Raw genomic sequence first — 20,290 nt, 5'->3', positions numbered from 1 at the left:
ACCCTTTTCTAAAACTGTAAATCTTAATTGAAAATTAATTGTTTCACAAAAGAACTCACTCAATGTGGTATATATCTTCTCCTTGTCTTTGCCATACATAAGTCATGTTGGGTGGGTCTGCTTCTGCCTGGCACTTCAGCTTGGCATCCTGGGACATGTTGCGAAAAGTGTCCGTTGGAGGAATTATGATCACCGGAGGGCCTGTTTTCAGAAAATAAACGTTATAAGTAATAATACAATAGATTGGTAAATACTTCTGATAAATTCAAGCCTGAATGACATGTCATATATGGATTACAAATGAGACTTCCACACTAATATCTTAGCGAAGTTTGTAAATGCTCCACTAGATGGCAGCATTCAATCATAAACACTTATAGCTGACTTTCACAAGACAAAAGCATGAACAATACTGTTTATCATTCTTAAATAAATAAATAAACTGGAGACAATAAAAATAACTTACCAATGACTTTGAGTTTTGTGATGTGAGTTACATTTCCTTCTTTATTGAAGGCGTGACACTGATACTGGCCTGATGTTTCTCTGCTTACAGCATGGAAAGATAGACTTCCATTCATGAACTACAGGATTAAGAATTAGAGATACAGAGTGTGTCAAAGAGAGAGAATTGAAAACAGGAGAGAAAAACTGTACTCTTAATTTGATCCTCTTATGCTGTTTTGATGATTAACTCTCTTTATTCTTTAGGCTATCTACTGTATATATAATTATAGTCCTAAAAGTTGACAAAATAAACTTTTAAAACAGAAATACACATTTAAATTTTAAAGGCTTTTTCTTCCAGGAAATTGGACCAAAATGCATACACCAATTCATGTCATACTTGTGATTTACATTTTGCAATAACTAAATGCTGTTGGCTATATGAAAAAAGGATGGACTATTTGATATGTTTCGCCAAAACTGCTTGTTTCAATAGGAAATATGTAAACACAGGAAATAAAATTGGATTTGACAACTATTTCTTGGGGTTATCAAGTACAAAAATAACAGCTTGAGTGATTTTCCCTAAATAGTGCAAAATGCCCACCTTCAGTATTTTTTGAGGTTTTATTGGCCCTCCGTCTTTAGTCCAGGTTATTGTGGGTCGTGGGTTTCCACGAGCAGCGCACCTCAGTGTTAGCGATCTACCCACAAATACTTCAATGACAGGAGGTGGAGTTTCGGTAAACATAGGTGGAGCTAGAAATAGACATAGAAATAAGAAAAAAAAAAATCAATCATAATATTTCAATGCATGTTCATACTGGTTCAAACATGATCAAAATGATATCCTTCATATGAAGAACAATATATGTATAAGTTGCCCCAAAAAAGTATTCGTACTCTCAAATAAACTTCCATCGCACTGAATGGCAAAATATCAAACCAAGTGACCCTTTTCATTGTGATTTTTGCAATAACTTTCATACAACTTTTCCCAAGGTGATTTTTAGTGGATGCAGTTTTGAGTGACAATTGTGCATGCATGTGCTACCTTTCTTTAAAATAAATGAAACTCAGTTTGATATTTTGTTACCTAATGCTGTGGCATTCAGAAATATTTAAGTGAGGCTGGAGTGTCCAAATATTTTTGGGGTCACTGTATAGATAGAAAACCAAGTCATGTCTTTCACATCACATCTTAAATTAGTCCTTCACTTGATCAGTTAACAGTTGGATTTAAGTAATTTTTCCAGTAATTTTCCTGTTGCTTTAAACATTGATTTCATGACATTGTTTGTTGTGATCTTTAGTAAAAGACACAGTTGAGGAGTCCAGCTAGGCCTGCAAGATGCTCTTTGCACTTGGTATCCTGTGACACAAATAATAGTACTGAAAACTGAACCTAGCACAGGCCTCAAATAGCTTCTATAATCCGTGTCTAAGTGACGCTACAGCGATCGGAGAACTGCATTTAAGGTGTGGCGGATAGAGCTTTCTCTCTTTCTAACAGGTGCATGTGAACAGGCTGGGCTATGTATTCAGTTCACTTAATGTTTGTATGAAGCCGTGTTTGAGTTGGGGACTGTGGGATGAACAATGGCATTGTGTTACTGATCAGACATCAAGTGAAATTTTGATGGCTTTGATTCAAGACAATGTTGATTACTGGTATAATTGGATATACTTTACATTAATTATTCAGGCCCTATCCACATGGGACAGGGTGAGTCTCACCTGTGATGGAGAGTAGAGTCCAGCTTCCACTGCTTTCAGTCTCATCTGTTGTTTTGTCCAGAGGGAGAATGCGGCATTCATACAAGCCTTCATCCTCCAGGAGAAGCCCCCTCACCTGCAGTGATGTGCCCTCGATGAGCGACACTCGACCTGGGCATGATCAGGAGAAGGGGAGGGGAGCTCAATAAGTAAAATTACATTTAACTGAATACAGATATTTTCATTTAAATAAAAGAAAAAAAAGGGCAGGAAATAGATAATACATGGTACTCATGAGTTGTGATATTAATATGCAGTATCATTATGATGATCTAATGATACATCATAATGAAATTATCGGCATCAACAACTGTGCCCATTTGGCTGATTAACATTAGTTATAGGTTCCCCATTGTGTCATTTCCGCAATATACAGACAGCTTTGTCCTTGTATAAGACAATTTTGTTTTTCAAATACTTTTGGTGGAATTCTTATTGAGTAAAATAAGTGCTATAAACAAAATGAAACCAAAATAGATGCAAAGATTACAAGTAACGTTAATGTTTTAGCAAACATTTAAAAATATTATGTAATTTAACTACAATTTGACTTCTGTAATCTGTTTATGTAATCCAGATTACATATTGTTCATTACTACCCAACACTGACCAGTAATTATGAAAATATTAGTAGATAGCAATAAGATAGTAGTATCGTGAATACACAATTTATTACAATAACTCAACAAGCTAATTTAATTTATTTATTTAAATAAAATAAAAAACAATTTAAAATGGACATTTAAAATATACATGGCACTTATGAAAAAGTGCATATTTGTTGTAGACTGATATTTTTCAAATATCAAATATACAATTTATTTCAATAGCTTAACAAGCAAATCTAAGAGTTGCATTTCATTTCTATTTGTAAATTTTTATGTTGAAATGCAAGTAATTATTTTAATTTAAAAAAGAAAAAAAAAAAAGGACACACTTGTTGCAGACTGAATATTTTAAGTATAAACTCAAATATATACAGCACAATTTATTTTGGTCATTCAGTATGCACTTAGTCTGAATGTTTAGTCTAGATCTTTTAGCTCTTGAAACTCTATCTCTCAGTTGCCAGGTGACTGCACCCTTTGGCCATGGTGTTTGCTGACTCACCCCTCCCTGCTCTTTCTTCTCTCTCTCTCTCTTTCTCTCTCTCTCTCTCTTTATCTCACACTCATTCAGTGAAACAACCTTTTCAAAGACTTTTTTGTTTCTGTAGCCATTTAAAGAATCCAGCGGTTGAAGTCTTTACCACAAGAGCCACATCAAAGATCAAATTGACTCGAATTGAGAATCCATCATACACAAAAACACATGTGGCATATAGCTACATGTGCTTATGTAAATGGGTGGTGTTAGCAATCATTAACTGGGATCCCAAGAGGAGAGGAGTGACTGTGGAAACACAGTCTGAGATAACAGCTGAAAGCATCACAGTCATTCACCCCTGTTTATTTTACCCATGTGGAAGCCAGAGGTCAGGAAAAAAAGGGACATGGACACGTTCCCATGGGATTTGGGCCATACAATGTCTTCCTGTCCAACCCAAACACACAGGGTATAAGCCGGCACTAAAATGTTGCCATGGTACCTGCTGCCAGTGGTGTGGATTTGAATTTAGTTGCTGTGGTGACAGAGATTAAAATCAGTTCGGGGGTGGGGTTTAAAAGGAGGTTGAACTCTCAAATTACTCGACACTCCTGAACACAGCTAAGGAAAACTAGGCTGTTATGAATGACATATAGTCATTTGAGTATAAAAGTCCATATATTTATAGGGAAAAAAAATTACATATGAAATCTTTTAAATATCTAAATTGTTTATTCTAAATAGCAATGAGATTAAATGAACAGCAAATTGAGACTTTTGCTGCAATTCTGATTTCCATATTTTTAGCTCTATACTCTTCAGTTAAGTAATGTATGTCAGTTTATGTTAGTTTATAATGCATTAACTACTGTTTAAGCATACAGGTTTTAATGTAAAAAATGTGTTTGTCGTAGTAGACAAAAACCAATATTAATAAATGCTGTAAAAGGATTGTGCATTGTTAGTTCATCTTAACTATTGCATATAAGTTAAGTTCTAAGTTGAATACAACTTAAGCTCAATTGAGATAAATAGCATAATGTTGATTACCATAAAAATTCATTTTGACATATTAATTTTCTTTTAAAAAAAGAAGCAATGATCGAGGTTACCATGAGGCACTTACAATTAAAGTGAATGGGGCCAATTTATGGAGGGTTATAAGGCAGAAATGTGAAACCTATATATTTTGTTAAAGCATTTATTTTCAATTACACTGTTAAAACAAATCAAATGTATTATTTGAACTGTACAGTTGTATAATTAGAAATGTTTTGTGTGATTACAGGGTTTAAAGCGTTACTTCATCATGGCAACTAAGTTGTAAAATTGGATATAACTTTACACAAAAAGGTTAGTATGTGATATTATCACACATACATATTGTTTACATCTTGGGGCTATACTTTTGAAACATTGAGTATGTTATTGTTAATGGACTGGCCCCATTAACTTCCACTGTATGTGCCTCACTGTTAACCAGATTTGTGCTTTTTTTAAAGAAAAGGAGGGACGAGTCAAAATAATTTTTGTGGTAATCAATATTATGCCACAAATGCTGTCAATTTAGCTTAATATGCACTGAATTTGGAATACTCCTTTAATGTTAGCAAATATACAACCTAGTCTTACCTATAATACTTACATGAAACATAACTGAAAGCTCCATTAAGTCAACTCAGCTCAGAAAAATCAACCTGAGCAATACAAATTTTATCTGGGTATAGTCTGAATATAAGTAAACTAACCCTAGAGGGCACAGAGTGTTTGCCTATTTATGAATGATAAAGGAAGGGTTGGGAAAATATCTCCTAACAAACATCAATACTTATTCTACTGTGTTAATGCATAAAAAACCTGTGTGTCCAGCAAAGATTTATTAATTTTTTTCACAAGCACACACTGACTCTTTTCATTTGTTTACTTGTGAGTGACTAACCATGTCTCACTGAGCAAATCCCGGTCGTACAAACAGATGCTCCCTCCGTTGCTTAGTAGACAGCAAGTTAAATCTCCAGAGAAGCTAATATTAGGCTCCTTAATATATAAAATTGAATTGACAAATGCTGTCAATTGTATCCAATACAACAGTTTAGATTGTTTCAGACTCTCTTTAGCAAAATTTAGATGTGATTTATTTTACAATTGGTGAATCATGTTTAAAGTCAGTATTAAAAACAAATAGTTCTTAATCTAAACTATGATTGGATGAGCCATACATATTCTTCAGATTATTATTAATAAATGCAAAACACTGGTATCTTTTATGGGACAGTGCATTTACACACTCAATCTTACATTATGCTTAATAACCTGGCAACATATAAGGTAATGTAAATGGCTGAATCGGTTCAATTTTTATTTAGTTTTTAGTTTTTTGCAGAAAAAAAAAGACTATTTACAACAAACAAAAAAATAAGCACACTTTTGTAAACACCTTTATCAGCCGGCCCCACACTAGTTGATTATTCCAGTGATTTTCAGGTGTGAGCTTCGTTATCAAAATCACCTTCCAGGCGGAGAGAGATGAAGCACGCATTAACGTATGCCAACTGGAGGTCACTTGACCATCTGGACTACCTGCTTAGTTAATGGCTTCAAAAACTGAAAATCACATCAGGCTTGCTTGAAAAAATCATTCTGTTGCTGGGGCGGGTTCTTTTGTTCTCGATAAGTGACCAATGAGCTTCTTCTTTTACTGAAGAACTGACAAGACGTCAAGCTGATCTGAACGTTATAATCATACTCAGCTGCATTTCATCACAAACACTTATAGTGATTCTGTCACCAAGCCTTTTACCTGCCTTTTTAATGACATCAGAGAATGGAGCCACAACAGTTTTTATTAAACTCAATTTATTTACTCACTAAGCTGCATATGGACATGCACATTCAACGACATGCTTCGAAGGGATAAATACACAATCAAGCACTTTCACAAGATAAAGTCCTTCTAAGGGCGATTTTTAGATAGTTAGCAGTGCATGTATCATTGGTGTCTTTGCATTTACCATTAGTAAAATCACTGCAATGCACTGATTGGCTTATTGCTTTAACTCTCATTAATAGAAATCAATCACTTACAATCATATCAGGATTATATTTATATGAAAACTTATATGAATTGCAATATGGTTATTTTAAGTCACCACTTCCGCTCTTCTAAATTTAAGGCTAGTGATTATAGGTCTGCAGTTCATATCGTATTCTATGAATCCAATGTCTTGAGGCTATGAAACCTAACATCTATCCTCTCTCTCTCTTGTATCCCAGAGACATTATGTCACCTCTTGACATAGGTTTCCCAAGTACTCTCCAATTTCAATTCAGGAAATCGAGGGTCAGGTTTCACTTCAAATTCGTCATCAGTATTCTTGTTATTGTGCTTCAAGACACTGTTATCTTTTAAAACTGAAATCACGATGGGCTGCTGGGAGGCTGATTGGTTTGATCAGTTGAATTGCGATTTTCGCTCAATGGCATTTTTAAATGGTGGTAGAGGAGGGGGAGGGGTGGTCATTTGGAATTATAGGGCTTTACAAAAAAGTATTCAGATGTCAATGTTCTTCAATAGAACACTACAGAAATCAGTATTTTTGTTGTACTCATTTTCTATATTGATTTAACTATTGTAACACAGTTAAAGGATGGGCAAGGAGGAGGCGAGAACCGGCTTGACGATATAAATAATATTTTAATGAGAAACTTAAAAGACAACATAAATACACATGACGGACATGTCCGCTAACGATCTCTCTCTCCCGCACGGCCCTCTGCAGTCAGCCTTTAAACCTCACGGATGCATAATTAGCCTAATACGGGACCGGGTGCGTAGGATCACGACCCGGCCCCACCCTCCGCCCTGCCACATTCCTCCCTCGTTCTCTCAGGCTGGGGAGCCCCCGGTCTGACGTACATACCCCCCCCCCCCCTCTTTCCCTGGGGGAGGGCACAACTATATTTAAAAAATATCAAAACATCATTAAAACTAGATAAATTAGAGTCAAAATTGTGAAAGATAATAAGATTTAATCTTACGTCTTAATAGTTTTTTCTCCTTGTTAGATAGACTTCACAAAATTTCACCCAATTTTCACCTCACTCAGATTTATGCTTAAAACAAGAAAACAAATGGGATAAGTAAATAAATATACACTCAAAATAATTATTTTAAGATTTGCACATTTAAATTTCAAAAACAAAATCCTAGTAATAATTAATAAAATATAAAAAACTAAATATTATACATTTATATAAGTTTTATAAATGTAATTTTGTTAAACATTAGGCTACACAATTCAGTATTATTTAGTTTTGTTATGAAACTGAAATGCATAAATCTTAAAAATAGACTTAAAAATATTTTTTGAGTGTAAAAACAGGTTTTAATATCCTATGTGATTTTGCTTCTCAAGTAAATGTATCTTGTTTTAATGATGTTTTGATATTTTACTGAAAAACAAGACAAAAATACTTATTTAGAAAAAGATGATTAGCAAATTGATTGGCATCTGTACTACTGTATTTTTCTGCCAGTGGCCAATCTATTTGAAGCTTCTACTAAAGTGGCATCTAAAATTAAGAATTAGCTGATCTGGTTACAATATACCACCATGCACCTTGTAACAAGAATGTGCTTTAAATTATGAAAGGTTTAACAATCTTTGCATCTTATATCTCACACCATAGTGAATTAACATGACTTTGAGCTCAACAACGGACACATTACACACTAATACTGTAGCCTGAGGGGATGAAATTCACACCAAGCTCACCCTTCACCTCTTCCCACGGTGCACCTGTCCCCCCATCCCTGTCACTGCAGTTTGATACAGCCAGGTATTAAATACACAGAAAGTCCCAGCTTTACACCATTTGTTTTCTTCTTTGTTTCACATCACATAGTTATGACGCCCTCTAACCTTTCTGCTGCTTTTGGTGAGCTCCTGCTTTGCATAAGGCCATTCTATTCCTCTTTTCTCAAGGAAAAGAAATGCTAAACCCTTGAGTTAAATCAATATTCAGTGGCATTCTGTCTCGTATGAACTAGAAAACACGAGCAAACACAAAACTGGTTTGGCACCATTATCAACCAAACCTTAAATATGTGAAAATAAAAGTGTGTACATTTTTCAATGTTAAAATGCTTTCTACAATCCTAGATTAATATGTAGAGACAACTGTCTATAAGTAAGCCATTTGTAGATTTATCCCCCTGAAAAGTGAAAACACTGTGGCTCTGTGATGCTAAACATCACTTTGTTTGAGTACCCTGAGCAGCCCAACACAGCAACATTGACTCAACCAATGGTGTGAGTTTGGGGCCAGACTATTGGTTTGTTTGTCCAATACAGAAGCGGGGAGTGTTCAGGAAACCCAATAGAAATGATCCCTATTTGCAATGTAATTTAATGGCAATAGTGGTGTAAATACTACAGACTTCAACTTTAACATTTGCTTATAAACCATTGCTTGTTGCTTGAATAAATGAATTAGCTTTTAAAGCATTGCTTGCTGCATTGATGTAAAGTTGAGTTATTGCTGATTCCCAATAAGAAGATTCCATCGTCCTGGCAACTTCACCACAGACAAGTGCACCATAGTCTTCCAGAATTTGTTTAACTGTAAAGGGACGCACTGTGGTCATGCATAAACTGTAGGGATGAAACTGTCTTCAAATTGCTGCCTTTGAGGTGAGGACTCGTCCATGCACAGAAACTTGCAGCATAACCCCAGGAGCTTGTTTCATTCTATTTCAAAGCCATTGTGTTTTTAAAGACAGGAGTGAAAAAAAAGGAATTTTCAGGCTATTCAAAGTGTCTTTTGCCCATAGACACCCTTTGTATTCTGGCTCCCAAACAGACAATAGGGACTTCTGCAATGAGAGGGGGAGAAACTAGCAGCTCTCGTAGCACACAAAAGAGCACAGTTACTGTAAGCTGAGACAAGCAATGAACAAATTAAGAAGGAGGTGGGAGATACGGCATTGTGAAGAGTAGGATGTGGGTTACAATAGGGGTAAAGGATGAAACCAAATGTTCATGGATGGGGGGTTACTGAAACAAAATATTAGTTTAAGAACCTGTCACTGAAAACGTCATGGTTACTGTTGTAACCTCTGTTCCCCAATGGAAGGAATGAGACGTTGTGTCGATTGTAGTGACACAAGGGGTCTCTTTTGCATGCCCCGCCCCGGACATACGGGTATAAAGGGAGTGGGCGAGCAAATGCCAGATAAGTTTTCACTGAGGAGCTGAGAATATGGTTACGGCGCATTACAGTGGCAGGGATAGTGACGTGGCAAGGGGAACACAACGTCTCTTTCCTTCCATCGGGGAACGGAGGTTACAACAGTAACGATGTTCCCCAATGTAACAAAGTCATGATGTTCCCCTTCTGTCACTCACTTGACGTTGTGTTGTTTGTAGTGACACAAGGGGTCCCGCTTAAAAACGGCATGCACTAACCCGTGTTACGTGGCTGCCGAGCCAGGTGCAAGCAGGCTGTTGCGTTCTAGAAGCAGCTGGGTCGGCTGCACGTAACTGTCCCCAACGCCCCCAATAAAAGGTGTCTTATACCGCTCTTAGGTTCCCTGTACCCGTACGGAAACAGGCGACATGACTTGCATGGGTGCCTTTTCTCGCTCTGTGTTTCTCGTCATAAGAGTTAAAAAGCGGCTGGGGCTATCTTACCGCTATAGATGCATCGGGGAAGGAGTCCTTTCCCTTTCCTATTCTTTCAGGGGTAAAAGGCCCTGCGGAGACCACGACCTGCCAAACTGGGGGGAGGTAACTTGTTGTTACACACAGGGTTTGTCTCAGACCTGTCAAAACACGGGGCGAGCCTTGCGTACCTCTGAACTTGAACTTGATAGGCTAGGAAAATAGCGTCAGCAACCCAATGAGCTAACCTCTGTTTCCCTTTCCGCCATCCGCCAAAGCAGACAAAGAGCTGCTCAGAACATCTAGAGCCCTGCGTGCGAACCACATGGATATGCAAAGCATGTACTGGACACAACAACAAAGAGGCTGGGTCTGCCTCCTTCCGGGGCAGCTTCGCTTGCAGGTTCACGACCTACACCCTGAAAGGTGGTCATAGAAACCTTGGGCACGTAGCCTGGTCATGGTCTTAGGATGAGGAGAGCATCTTGTGATTGAGTAGCCTTGTGAGGGGGTGATGGAGGTATCCGTGCGTCAGGCTCAGACTGGTACCCGAAAGTGGCAGCCAGGCAAGTCATCAGCATCAGACGCCGCTGTGATGCTCTCCGATGCAGCGGCGAAATCGTCATCCAATTCCGGGGGCTCAAAGGAGAATGCTGGTGCTCATCCCGAGCTCGGACGGAAGCAAGCAAGTGTGCCGGGGGGCAGGTGGTTCGTGGGGTTTTACCCGGCGAAACCGAGCCTGTCGTCATCCCCGAATTGCCTTCAACGACTGCCGGGTCGTCCTCAATACAGTGGGAAGAAGGAACGACGCGGGGGCGGCTGAAGTGGCTTTCTCTCGTGAGAAAAGAAAGCCGCGACCGCAATGTTGCCATTGCTATGTTCTTGCACTGAGAACATACAAAAATTCATAAAATGTTGCCTGCATGTGTTCGCAGCCCAGGCACACGAGACAGCTTTTATGACCATCAGAAGTGGAGAGAAATCAACCGCGGAAGGGCATCTTTAAAAAATCGCGTTCTGATCGTGTGTGTTGCTCTTTTACCAGAATCAAACTCTTTTAGAGGAGAATACACTCTTTCAGAGAAGTCAACTCTTTTATAAGAGAAGCACTGTCGAAGCGACCAGGGGCAGAGTCTGCTTGGCGTGCAGAGAGGAGAAAGCTGCTGGAATGCGCCATCAGATTTAACAGAAAGCTCTCTTGCAGAGGTGGGTGAAGCAGTCATGTGTCACACAGCTCACTGATCACACAACCGTTCGGCTCAGAAGAAAAAATCTGTCTAGCATTCGCTCGCCCACCCGCTCCCTTTATACCCGTATGTCCAGGGCGGGGCATGCAAATTCTGTCTGCCAACTTGACATTGGCCTTTTCTTAAGTTCAAGTTCAGAGGTACGTGCAGCTCTCAGAAGAGACCCCTTGTGTCACTACAATCGACACAACATCGAGTGAGTGACAGAAGGGGAACCCCATTTTAATTGACCACTAATATTAATGGGGACATGTCACCTTCATCTTCTATGGTGGTTTAGGCCCTAGTAGCATTGACTAGTTGAACTATCATGTGACATGAATCATTTAAAATGGTGTATTAAGTCTAAGGAACAGCTGGCAAGGTAAGCATTGGCTTGTGACTAATCAACTAGTCAACAACATGCGTAAGTCCTAGTTACAATATTTTCTAAGCATTGAGGAACTTACCATCAAAGTTGGGATGCACACGAGGGTCGTGCACTCCAAATTGGATGAGGATGGCGATATCATAGTCCTGACGCACCCACTCTATGACATGCTGCGGGGCTGAACTGCCCTGGTCAGGGGTTGGTAAACTGCATGTCAACACAGCATTGTCCCCTTTCTTGGCATGGACAACAGCCTCATCTGCATTTGTTAGATCTGAGGTAATGAGAAAACAAACCTGAAAAAGCAAAACTGCGTAGTTCACATATAACATGGACTTTCTCAACCTCATATTTGAATATGTGCAAACATGAAAGAGATTGGAAAGCTGCATCAGAAGGATTTTCAGTGAAAAATTACTTGAATTTGTATTTGTTCCTCACCCAAAGCTTTCGTAGAGCTTCAGAAGAATTAGCATTTAGTGTATGAGTCATATGGGCTAATTTTATGGTGGTTTAATAGTACTTTTTTGTCCTTTTTGGGGCTTGTGACCCCTGGTCACTGCATGTTTTCATTGTATGGAAAGAAAAGTGTGAACATACTGCTATATTTCTCCTTTTGTGTTCCACTGAAGAAAGAAAGTCATGCAGGTTTGGAACAACACAAGTGTGAGTAAATGATAACAAAGGCTCCAGTGTGATGTATGTGCCTTTGTATGCATGTGTCAGTTGTTAAAAAGGCTAGTTACTGTACAATACTCACTGAACAGGCACAAGGCTGCAACAATGACTTCCAAACGAGGAAGGATCTTCAGTGTCATGATGGGCATTCATACAGTCTCACATATCTCTGAACCTGCAGGACATCAAACATTAAGATCAAAACAACAGGCAGACAATCCATAAAAAAAAACTTATACAAAATGTCCAACCTCATTGGCTGATATTATCTGAATAATTTGATGTGTCACAAACACTTCCCCAAAATCCTTTGGTTTTTTTCTGTTTCAGTAATCTCTCAGCACACAGTGGGATTATGGGATTTTATGGATGTATCGTACCTCATATGTACACAGTAAACTCAACAAAAAATCTTGATTTAACTCACTCGTGTATAAATTTTGTGGTTAAGAACTCTAATGTATATTGAAAGGACTGTTGGACAATTAGCTCCATAAACTGCAATGTGCCAAAGGGATTACAATTTTGTCTGGCACATGATGCATTCAGATTGAGGTTGAAAGGTCCAGATGGATAGATGGATGGATGTTATAGTAATTTATACATATGTTTAGGGAAAATTTATATTATAGGTGCTGTAACCATTTTTCCACCATTTCACCATTTTAGTTCAATAGTATTGTGCCATGACAAATATTTTTTTAAAGTGGCAAAAATTTATTTAGCCTCTCAAATAATTTGAGGTATTAAAAAAGTGCATGTATGAAAATAATACAAATTTTGTTTGAATTAGCTTATTAATTCTAGAAATTGATTATATAACAACTCTTTAGATTAATTATGTTTCCAAACCTTTTTTGTTGTATTTACCACCACAGCCCCACCAGTAAGAGCCCCTAAATCAACACCAAACAGAAATGCTGTATGTTTCTTTAGTCATATTAAACTATATCGATCATCATTATATAGAGTATTAGTTAAGTCACTTTTAAATTGATAATGTGAGTGAAAATCACCAAGCAGCACATATTTTAGTTATGAGTTTGTGACGAGGAGGAGGGGGTGACTGGGCCATGATGATGCATGAATCAGCTGATCAGTGGGAGAGCGAGGTAAAGGGGAGCCGGAGACACCAGTGCGATAAAGAGTGAGATGCACGTGACCGCACTGCATGTGTGTCTGTGTTTGTTTATGTGCTTTAAGATAGGTTTGACATTAAAACTTTGTTTATTGTTCAGCCAGTTCCCGCCTCCTCCTTGCCCGTCCTTTATCTGTTACAGTGGTGCCTAAGCCCGGGAGGGAGGATGGATGCACTGTCGCAGGCAGAGACCTCGCTGCTGCCATCTGGCGGGGAGCAGCCATGGCTGTCTGCTTGGGGACAGAGGGGTCGCTGCCGGCCGCAGAGAGCTGTAGGATCTACACCATAGTGCGGAGGAGCGGTTGAGGGCCGGGCAATAGCGCGTCCGGGAGCCGGTGAGCAAGTACTTATCTCTCTCTCTCTCTCTCTCTCTCCCATGCGCCGGCCCTTGTCTCTCCCCCAGGTTCACAGGAGGCTGGGTGGACCACCGGCTGACATAACGGCAGGAACAGCAGCGTATCTCCTCCAGAGATGGGGTGGGAGGGCTGAATGAGCCTGAATTGGGCGGGAGAGGAGTGTGATGAGGAGGAGGGTGTGGTTGGGCCGTGATGATGCACAGCCGGCGCTGAATCAGGGGGAGAGCGAGATGAAGTGGAGCCAGAGGTACCAGTTCAAGAGAGGGAGAGACGCACCATGTTTGTCTGTGTTTGTTTATGTTTGTTTTAAGTTAACTTTGACATTAAATCTTTATGTTTACTGTCCAGCTGATTCCCACCTCCTTGCCCATCCTTGAACTGTTACAGAGTTACATCCACAAATTTTATAATGCTTGTACATTCCACATATTTTTTTCATTATATTACATAGTTATTTGAATCCATTGACATCTCTACTTTTAGGTCAAATTTCAGTTTAATACATTTAACAAAGTAAGGGAGTACAAGAAGGTGTACAGGTGAGGGAGTACAGGAAGTTGCGTGTTTAAATATCCAATGACCTCTATGAACTAAGACATTTACCACAGACAAATAGAAGTCATAGAGTTATCATTCTGCAGTCCATAGTAAATCATTAATACATCAGGATGCATTGTATGTAATCAGTATGTGAACATTAGATCTATTCTGGACTGTTGCCACACTGATTAAAAGTGTTGCTGTAAATACTAAAGTGTGGGGCGATTTGTGAGAAGGGCAAATCTAACGAGAAGCCAATGCTCCACTTAGCTCTTCAACTGCACACCCTGAGCCTGCATTATGCATCAGAGCACAATGCAAACTCTTGCTCATTAACACCCGAGCAATAAGGGTGAGAGCTATTCTTAAAGACTCCTGAAAGATGTCTTAAGCCAATCCCACAGGTCACAAGTTTCTCAAAGTGCATTCGGCTCCCAGTCTCTTTGTTTTGTTTTCATCTTGAGAGATCAAGGAAACAATTTGTGTTTTGATCTAAAAACCTAAGGAACTTTTAGATTTTTTAATTTTTTATTTACTTGGCATGTAAGGAGTTTTAAAAATACATTAAATCAGCTCTGTAGTATGCTGATAAACCGGTTTCCCATTGACAAAAGCTGGTGGGTATGCTCACTGTTTGCTGCCCGTAATGAGTTGACATCATCATCCCAGCTAGACCAAAGTCCCACATAAATTACAAAGCAAACAAAAGCTGTCGTTCAGATTTACAGTCGTAGTTTCAGTAAGTGACAGTAAAATTCAATTTATTAACCTTCAGGGGCAAGGGTTAGAGTATTTGGCCATTTCAATTAGCATCTAGCAAGGGAGCAAGCATTTACTTTTACATTATTTTCTCTCTGTCAGGAGTGTAACCACCAAACATATTCACCACAGTGTAATCACCAGACATATTCAGGTTAGTGGTTGACCAATATGGGTTTTCAGTGTTTGATCATTACAATTTTACTTTCTGTCCCTTGAATCCTGAATATGCCTTGCTTCAGTGACACCAAACTAAACTTGTAAGGTGGGGAAATAGCAACATGATCACACAGATAATCGACATGTTGCCACCGAATGATCCAGTGCCCTGAGATCGCCCATTCTGCTGAGTTCCGTTGCACAATCAGCCTCAGAAACATGGGTTCTGGTCCCAAAGAAACCAGGATGTAATTGCATTCATACAGTATAATCACTTATGAGCATTATTTGGAGGATACATTTTCCCTCTATAAGCTTCAATTTTTCCTCCACTGACAGTTATGTTAAGGTTGGGGTTTGGGTTAGGGCAAATGGTTAATAAAAGATGCATTCCTGTTGACAATATGACATTATTTTTAGAACTAAATTACAACTTGCTTTTGGCACCACTCTGTGGACATTTCACCTAGACAATAGAGCACACACACGCAGATATGTTTAACAACAATTTCAGCTATGGCCACTGGGGGCAGTGTTTTGAATTTAAGTTAGCACAGACCTATTTCAACTGAAGACCTTTTTAATTAATTTTTAAATCAGTTTGGACATGGGTCCATATTGAAGTTAATGCTATAATTCCAATTCAAGTCATTTAAATAATTTTTTTCACAACACTATTTCATTCGTTCATTCATTCTTGGGTTTAACAAATGATTAAATTAAACTTTTCACAAATCTGGCTGTGTTGAAAAGGAACTGACCCAAATTGAGCGTGAAATCTAAATATAGGCTAGATCAATCATTAAAAGCTTATAATTTTAAGCTTAATGCACAAGGATCACCAGCCATTTAATTATTCAGATTTGATCTCTTCTGCATCCAGACCAGACCAATGTTGAGTTAACAATGATGACAACTCCAAACAAAGACCAAAAACCTGACATGGATGATGAATCTATCACCACTTAGTCACTTCTTGATCATATTGCTAAAAACACACAAGTTGACCAATAAATAACATTTTTAAGATGCAATTGATCCATCAAGTTAGAACAACAAAGAAAACACCAAGGACGAAGGAAAGAAGAACAACGTTAACACCAGTATGTTTTTTTCACACAAGGAACCTTCAACCGTTATCACTATAGTAACAGAACTATCTACTTGTTTAAACCATAAACACAGTAGTCACCCCATAGTGAGAAAGCTAGTGTTACAGGCATTTGTTGACTAAAACAAATAAACAGACCAATCAATGGTAGCAGCTGGCCACAGAAACTATTTCAAGGCTCCGAGCAGAATCCCTGCTGACGTGACCATGGGAACACCAAAGCTTAATGGATTTAATCAGCTAAACGCACTAACAATTGATTTGTAGATGTCAGAAAACTTATTTTACAGAGAAGGCAACAATATCCTTGATGAACAGATGATATAACCAAATATTCTCCACACTCATTTCAGAACGATAATAGAGATACTATGGATGGATTGCTGGCTCCATTATGCTGATTCTATATATTACTGAACCAGTTTAAAAATGCTTAACAGCTCAGAGAATAAATGTTTGCCACATGATGAAATATTTTATGCGAAACCAAACGTTGACCACAAATTTGTGAGTCTTCACCCATATGCAAATTCCTGACATGGCAAGGAGCAAACTCAAACAAAGTGTTTACACATGACAAAGAGAAGGATGAACACATTCTTGAAGTGTCACATTCTCAATCAATAACCCCTTGCACTTCAGTTACCCGTGAAAACATATGCATTTTGTTGCTCTGTTTAAGAGACATATTGAATAGGCCACTGGTTGTCAACTGGTTTTGCTTCAGGATTCAGATTTAACATGACAGCAAGTGGTGATCCAAAACGATGCTAACATTTATCATTTGACAAAGTTGAATCTCAGTGTATTCATGCTCTCGGAAACCAATAATTCATTGCAAAATTAAAAACACTAATTTAGATAGATTCTATCAATTAGCATATCTATCAATCAATCTATCAATTTCCATCAAAACACTGATTAGACAGAAGGCAATTGACATTCTCTACAAAAGACATGGGAAGTGCCACTGCCTATTAAAATTGATTAGCTCTCCTAATAATGCACACATATTAATTTAGTTGCATTTCATTATTTGCATTCAGCATTATTCACTACAATCTGAGACTCTGTCAGAACATATCACCCAATTTTTGCAACTCACCATCTGAGATTTGGGATTACCATGTTAAAACAATTTGACAGTACTGCCTATGCAGGTGACATGTACATGTGTATAAAGTGCCTTAATCCATAAAGTTACATTGCATCACACTGCGGTGGATGACTGGTCACTGATTTATGACAGTTGCGGTCAGACAGTCAGTTATCTGTTTAATCCAGTATAATCCGGCCGCAGTGAAAGTAATGGAGCCAAAACAAACAAACAAACAAACAAAAAACAAAATGTGATGGGTTAATCTCACTGTAAATTAGAGTGAGATCTAGGGATGCACCGATCCGGTACCGCACCGATACTGAAGCTTTTAGACGGATCGTGTATCGGTCCGACAAGCCTGATCCAAATCCGATACTTTGTGTTAGTCATGTTTGTTACAGTCAAGCTCAAAAAACGACATAATAAAAACATAAAAACAAAATTAAAGTAGTTCATATGACTCGTGCATTTTATTCAAAGCCACTTGAAGACGTGCTCTGTGAATCACAAAAGCTATGTTTTATGAGTAAATATATCAAATGCACGCGCAGCTAAAGTGCGTCAGTGAATGGCAGCTATTTTAAGCCTTCATGTGGTGTGCAATATTTGAGCTCTGCTCACGAACAACATCTCAGATGTAGATGGTCAATAGTTTGGTTCACTTATAATATGCATTTAGAATGGCAATGGAGGTGCTTTTTATTTATTTATTTACCAGAATTAGAATAAGAAGCGAATTAAACTACTGTGAACTTGCCTACAAACTGACACACTTACAGGATTTCCTGGAGAGTTTAGAATGTCAAAATAAAAGTGTGAGGGTATAAAAGTTAAAGGTGCATGGTTCAGATTTATTACTATATATTACTATTATAAAGTATTATTATTTGTTTACAAATTATAATAATATATAAGTTGAATGGGTTCCAAAAAATAACTGTGTGAGTGAAAATTGAGCTGATATCTTATAACTAAATCTGAATCCTTTAAAGTCCAGATACAATATGACATTTTTTGGGGGGGGAAAAGAGAGAAAATAAAGGCAAAAATAAAACACTGGTTTCTTTTCTACTGAAGACTTGAAGACTTGAATTACTGTTAATTTTGCTAATTATAATAAATAATAATAAAGGGTTTCTTAACAAGCTATACATTTATATTGAGATAATGTGTAGTTAGAGGTTTGTGTTTCTTTACATATTAAAGAGAACCCCCAATTAGTTCCACACGATAATGTAAAGATATTCTAAAGTGATTTTGCAAAAAACGACACTGGTATCGGATCGGTATCGGTATAGGCCGATACTGAGATTTCCGATATCGGATCGGAAGAGAAAAAGTGGTATCGGTGCATCCCTAGTGAGAACTTGAGATAATGATGTCTAGAGTAGTCTCTATGAGCTAGCACTGCAGTATACTGAGAATTTGACTACATTAAGCATGTGAACTGGACTGAGTCTACACGTGAGTCACTGGGCTGACATTCAACAAAAAAGGAAAATTAATTGTCACAACCATTGTTTGCACTCAATAATAATTGTTTGCATTCAATTAGGTGTGTTTGAATAAACTTTAAAGAATGTACAACAAGAATAAAAACACAAGTAAAAAAAAAATAATAATATTTGGTTGCAAGAGACAAACTGGCCACTAAATCCAAGGTCATGAGCTATGATAACCCATACTGTTTTTTTTTAATGATTATTATTTTGTTGTTGTTGTTTTGATTGATTGTTTTTTGTTGTGGTTTTTTTGTTGTGGTTTTTTTGTTTGGGGTGGGTTGGGTGCACTATGATGGGCACCCTACAGGGGCAACAAAACCTTTTAATTCCTCCACGCTTTGCCGCAACTGAGAGTCAAATACTAAATAAATCCACCACATTTCAAACAAATGTACACACATTTTGCCATAATCTACCTTGGCACATTAGAGCCAAACGACCATAGAGGTTACATCCAATAAATACAATGTTGTTTTGGTAAATGAACATGATTCCCCTAATGTGTTATATAAATGATTTAGAAGAATACATCTATTGTCCCATTTTCTAGTCCCCATTTTTTCATTGCGAGACAGACAGACAGACAAACAGACAGACAGGTAGGTAGGTAGGTAGGTAGGTAGGTAGGTAGATAGATAGATAGATAGATAGATAGATAGATAGATAGATAGATAGATAGATAGATAGATAGATAGATAGATAAGCAATAAAACTTGTTATTACAGGTGTAGGATTATTATTTTATTTTTTTAAATGTTTAATTTCACTGAACAAGCCTGTCATATTAAATTAGATTAAAAGAGTGAAAAGTAGTAGGCTATTAGCAGTATAGTAGTAGACTTCAAAGTAGTCTATTTAATGAAATCATGTCAGAGTAAACTCTATTGCTTGTACGCACCTGTATCACGTCATTTATCGGCTGTAGACAGCAGCGTTGTTTTGCGTAAGAATAATTCCAAAAATAAGTATATTCAGTGTTATTTCGATACTAAAAGCTTCAGAAACTTCAGAAACTTTCCCAACAATCGCTCATTTTTCCTCAAATCGTTGTGCCCGTGGCAAAGAAAAGCCAAGGGCAAAACTTAGTCTATGGCAGGTTTGACTTCATCGCACCTCTCGCGCTCGGCTCACTCCTCCCCGCTTACTTCATCTGTTGCTGTCTCCATACTGATGCAAACACGGGCGCGCACGCGCAGAGAGCGCACAAGGCGCAACAAACTGACTCGTGCACAAAAAAACACAACTCTAAGTTTTTACAACAACGGAAACAGTTCTTTTTTAACAGTTAATATGTTTAAAGCTTTACAAAAAAAGCTAATACTTAGCACAGAAATAAAGGTAGGCATGTTGTTAAGAGGCT

General features: G+C 38.0%; 1 protein-coding gene across 2 annotated transcripts in view; it reads right to left on the bottom strand.

Annotated features, from left to right (window-relative positions):
* LOC127635836 (protein turtle homolog A-like) overlaps positions 1-20,076 on the bottom strand; it is a 36,537-nt gene extending 16,461 nt beyond the window's left edge. For both annotated transcript variants that reach the window (XM_052116079.1, XM_052116078.1), the window contains exons 1-7: positions 19,829-20,076; positions 12,349-12,441; positions 11,668-11,862; positions 2,185-2,334; positions 1,055-1,206; positions 467-584; positions 60-201 (exon numbers count right to left, since the gene is read on the bottom strand). In XM_052116079.1, coding sequence (XP_051972039.1) covers positions 60-201; positions 467-584; positions 1,055-1,206; positions 2,185-2,334; positions 11,668-11,862; positions 12,349-12,415 — 824 coding nt within the window. In that variant the 5' untranslated portion in view covers positions 12,416-12,441; positions 19,829-20,076. The remainder of the gene's footprint in view (positions 1-59; positions 202-466; positions 585-1,054; positions 1,207-2,184; positions 2,335-11,667; positions 11,863-12,348; positions 12,442-19,828) is intronic.
* Between the last annotated feature and the right edge of the window lie 214 nt (positions 20,077-20,290).

This window comes from Xyrauchen texanus, chromosome 43, assembly GCF_025860055.1.
Source record: "Xyrauchen texanus isolate HMW12.3.18 chromosome 43, RBS_HiC_50CHRs, whole genome shotgun sequence".
NCBI classification, from domain to species: Eukaryota; Metazoa; Chordata; class Actinopteri; order Cypriniformes; family Catostomidae; genus Xyrauchen; species Xyrauchen texanus.
Note: the sequence above shows the minus strand (reverse complement) of the source record. Positions and strands in the feature narration are given on the sequence as shown.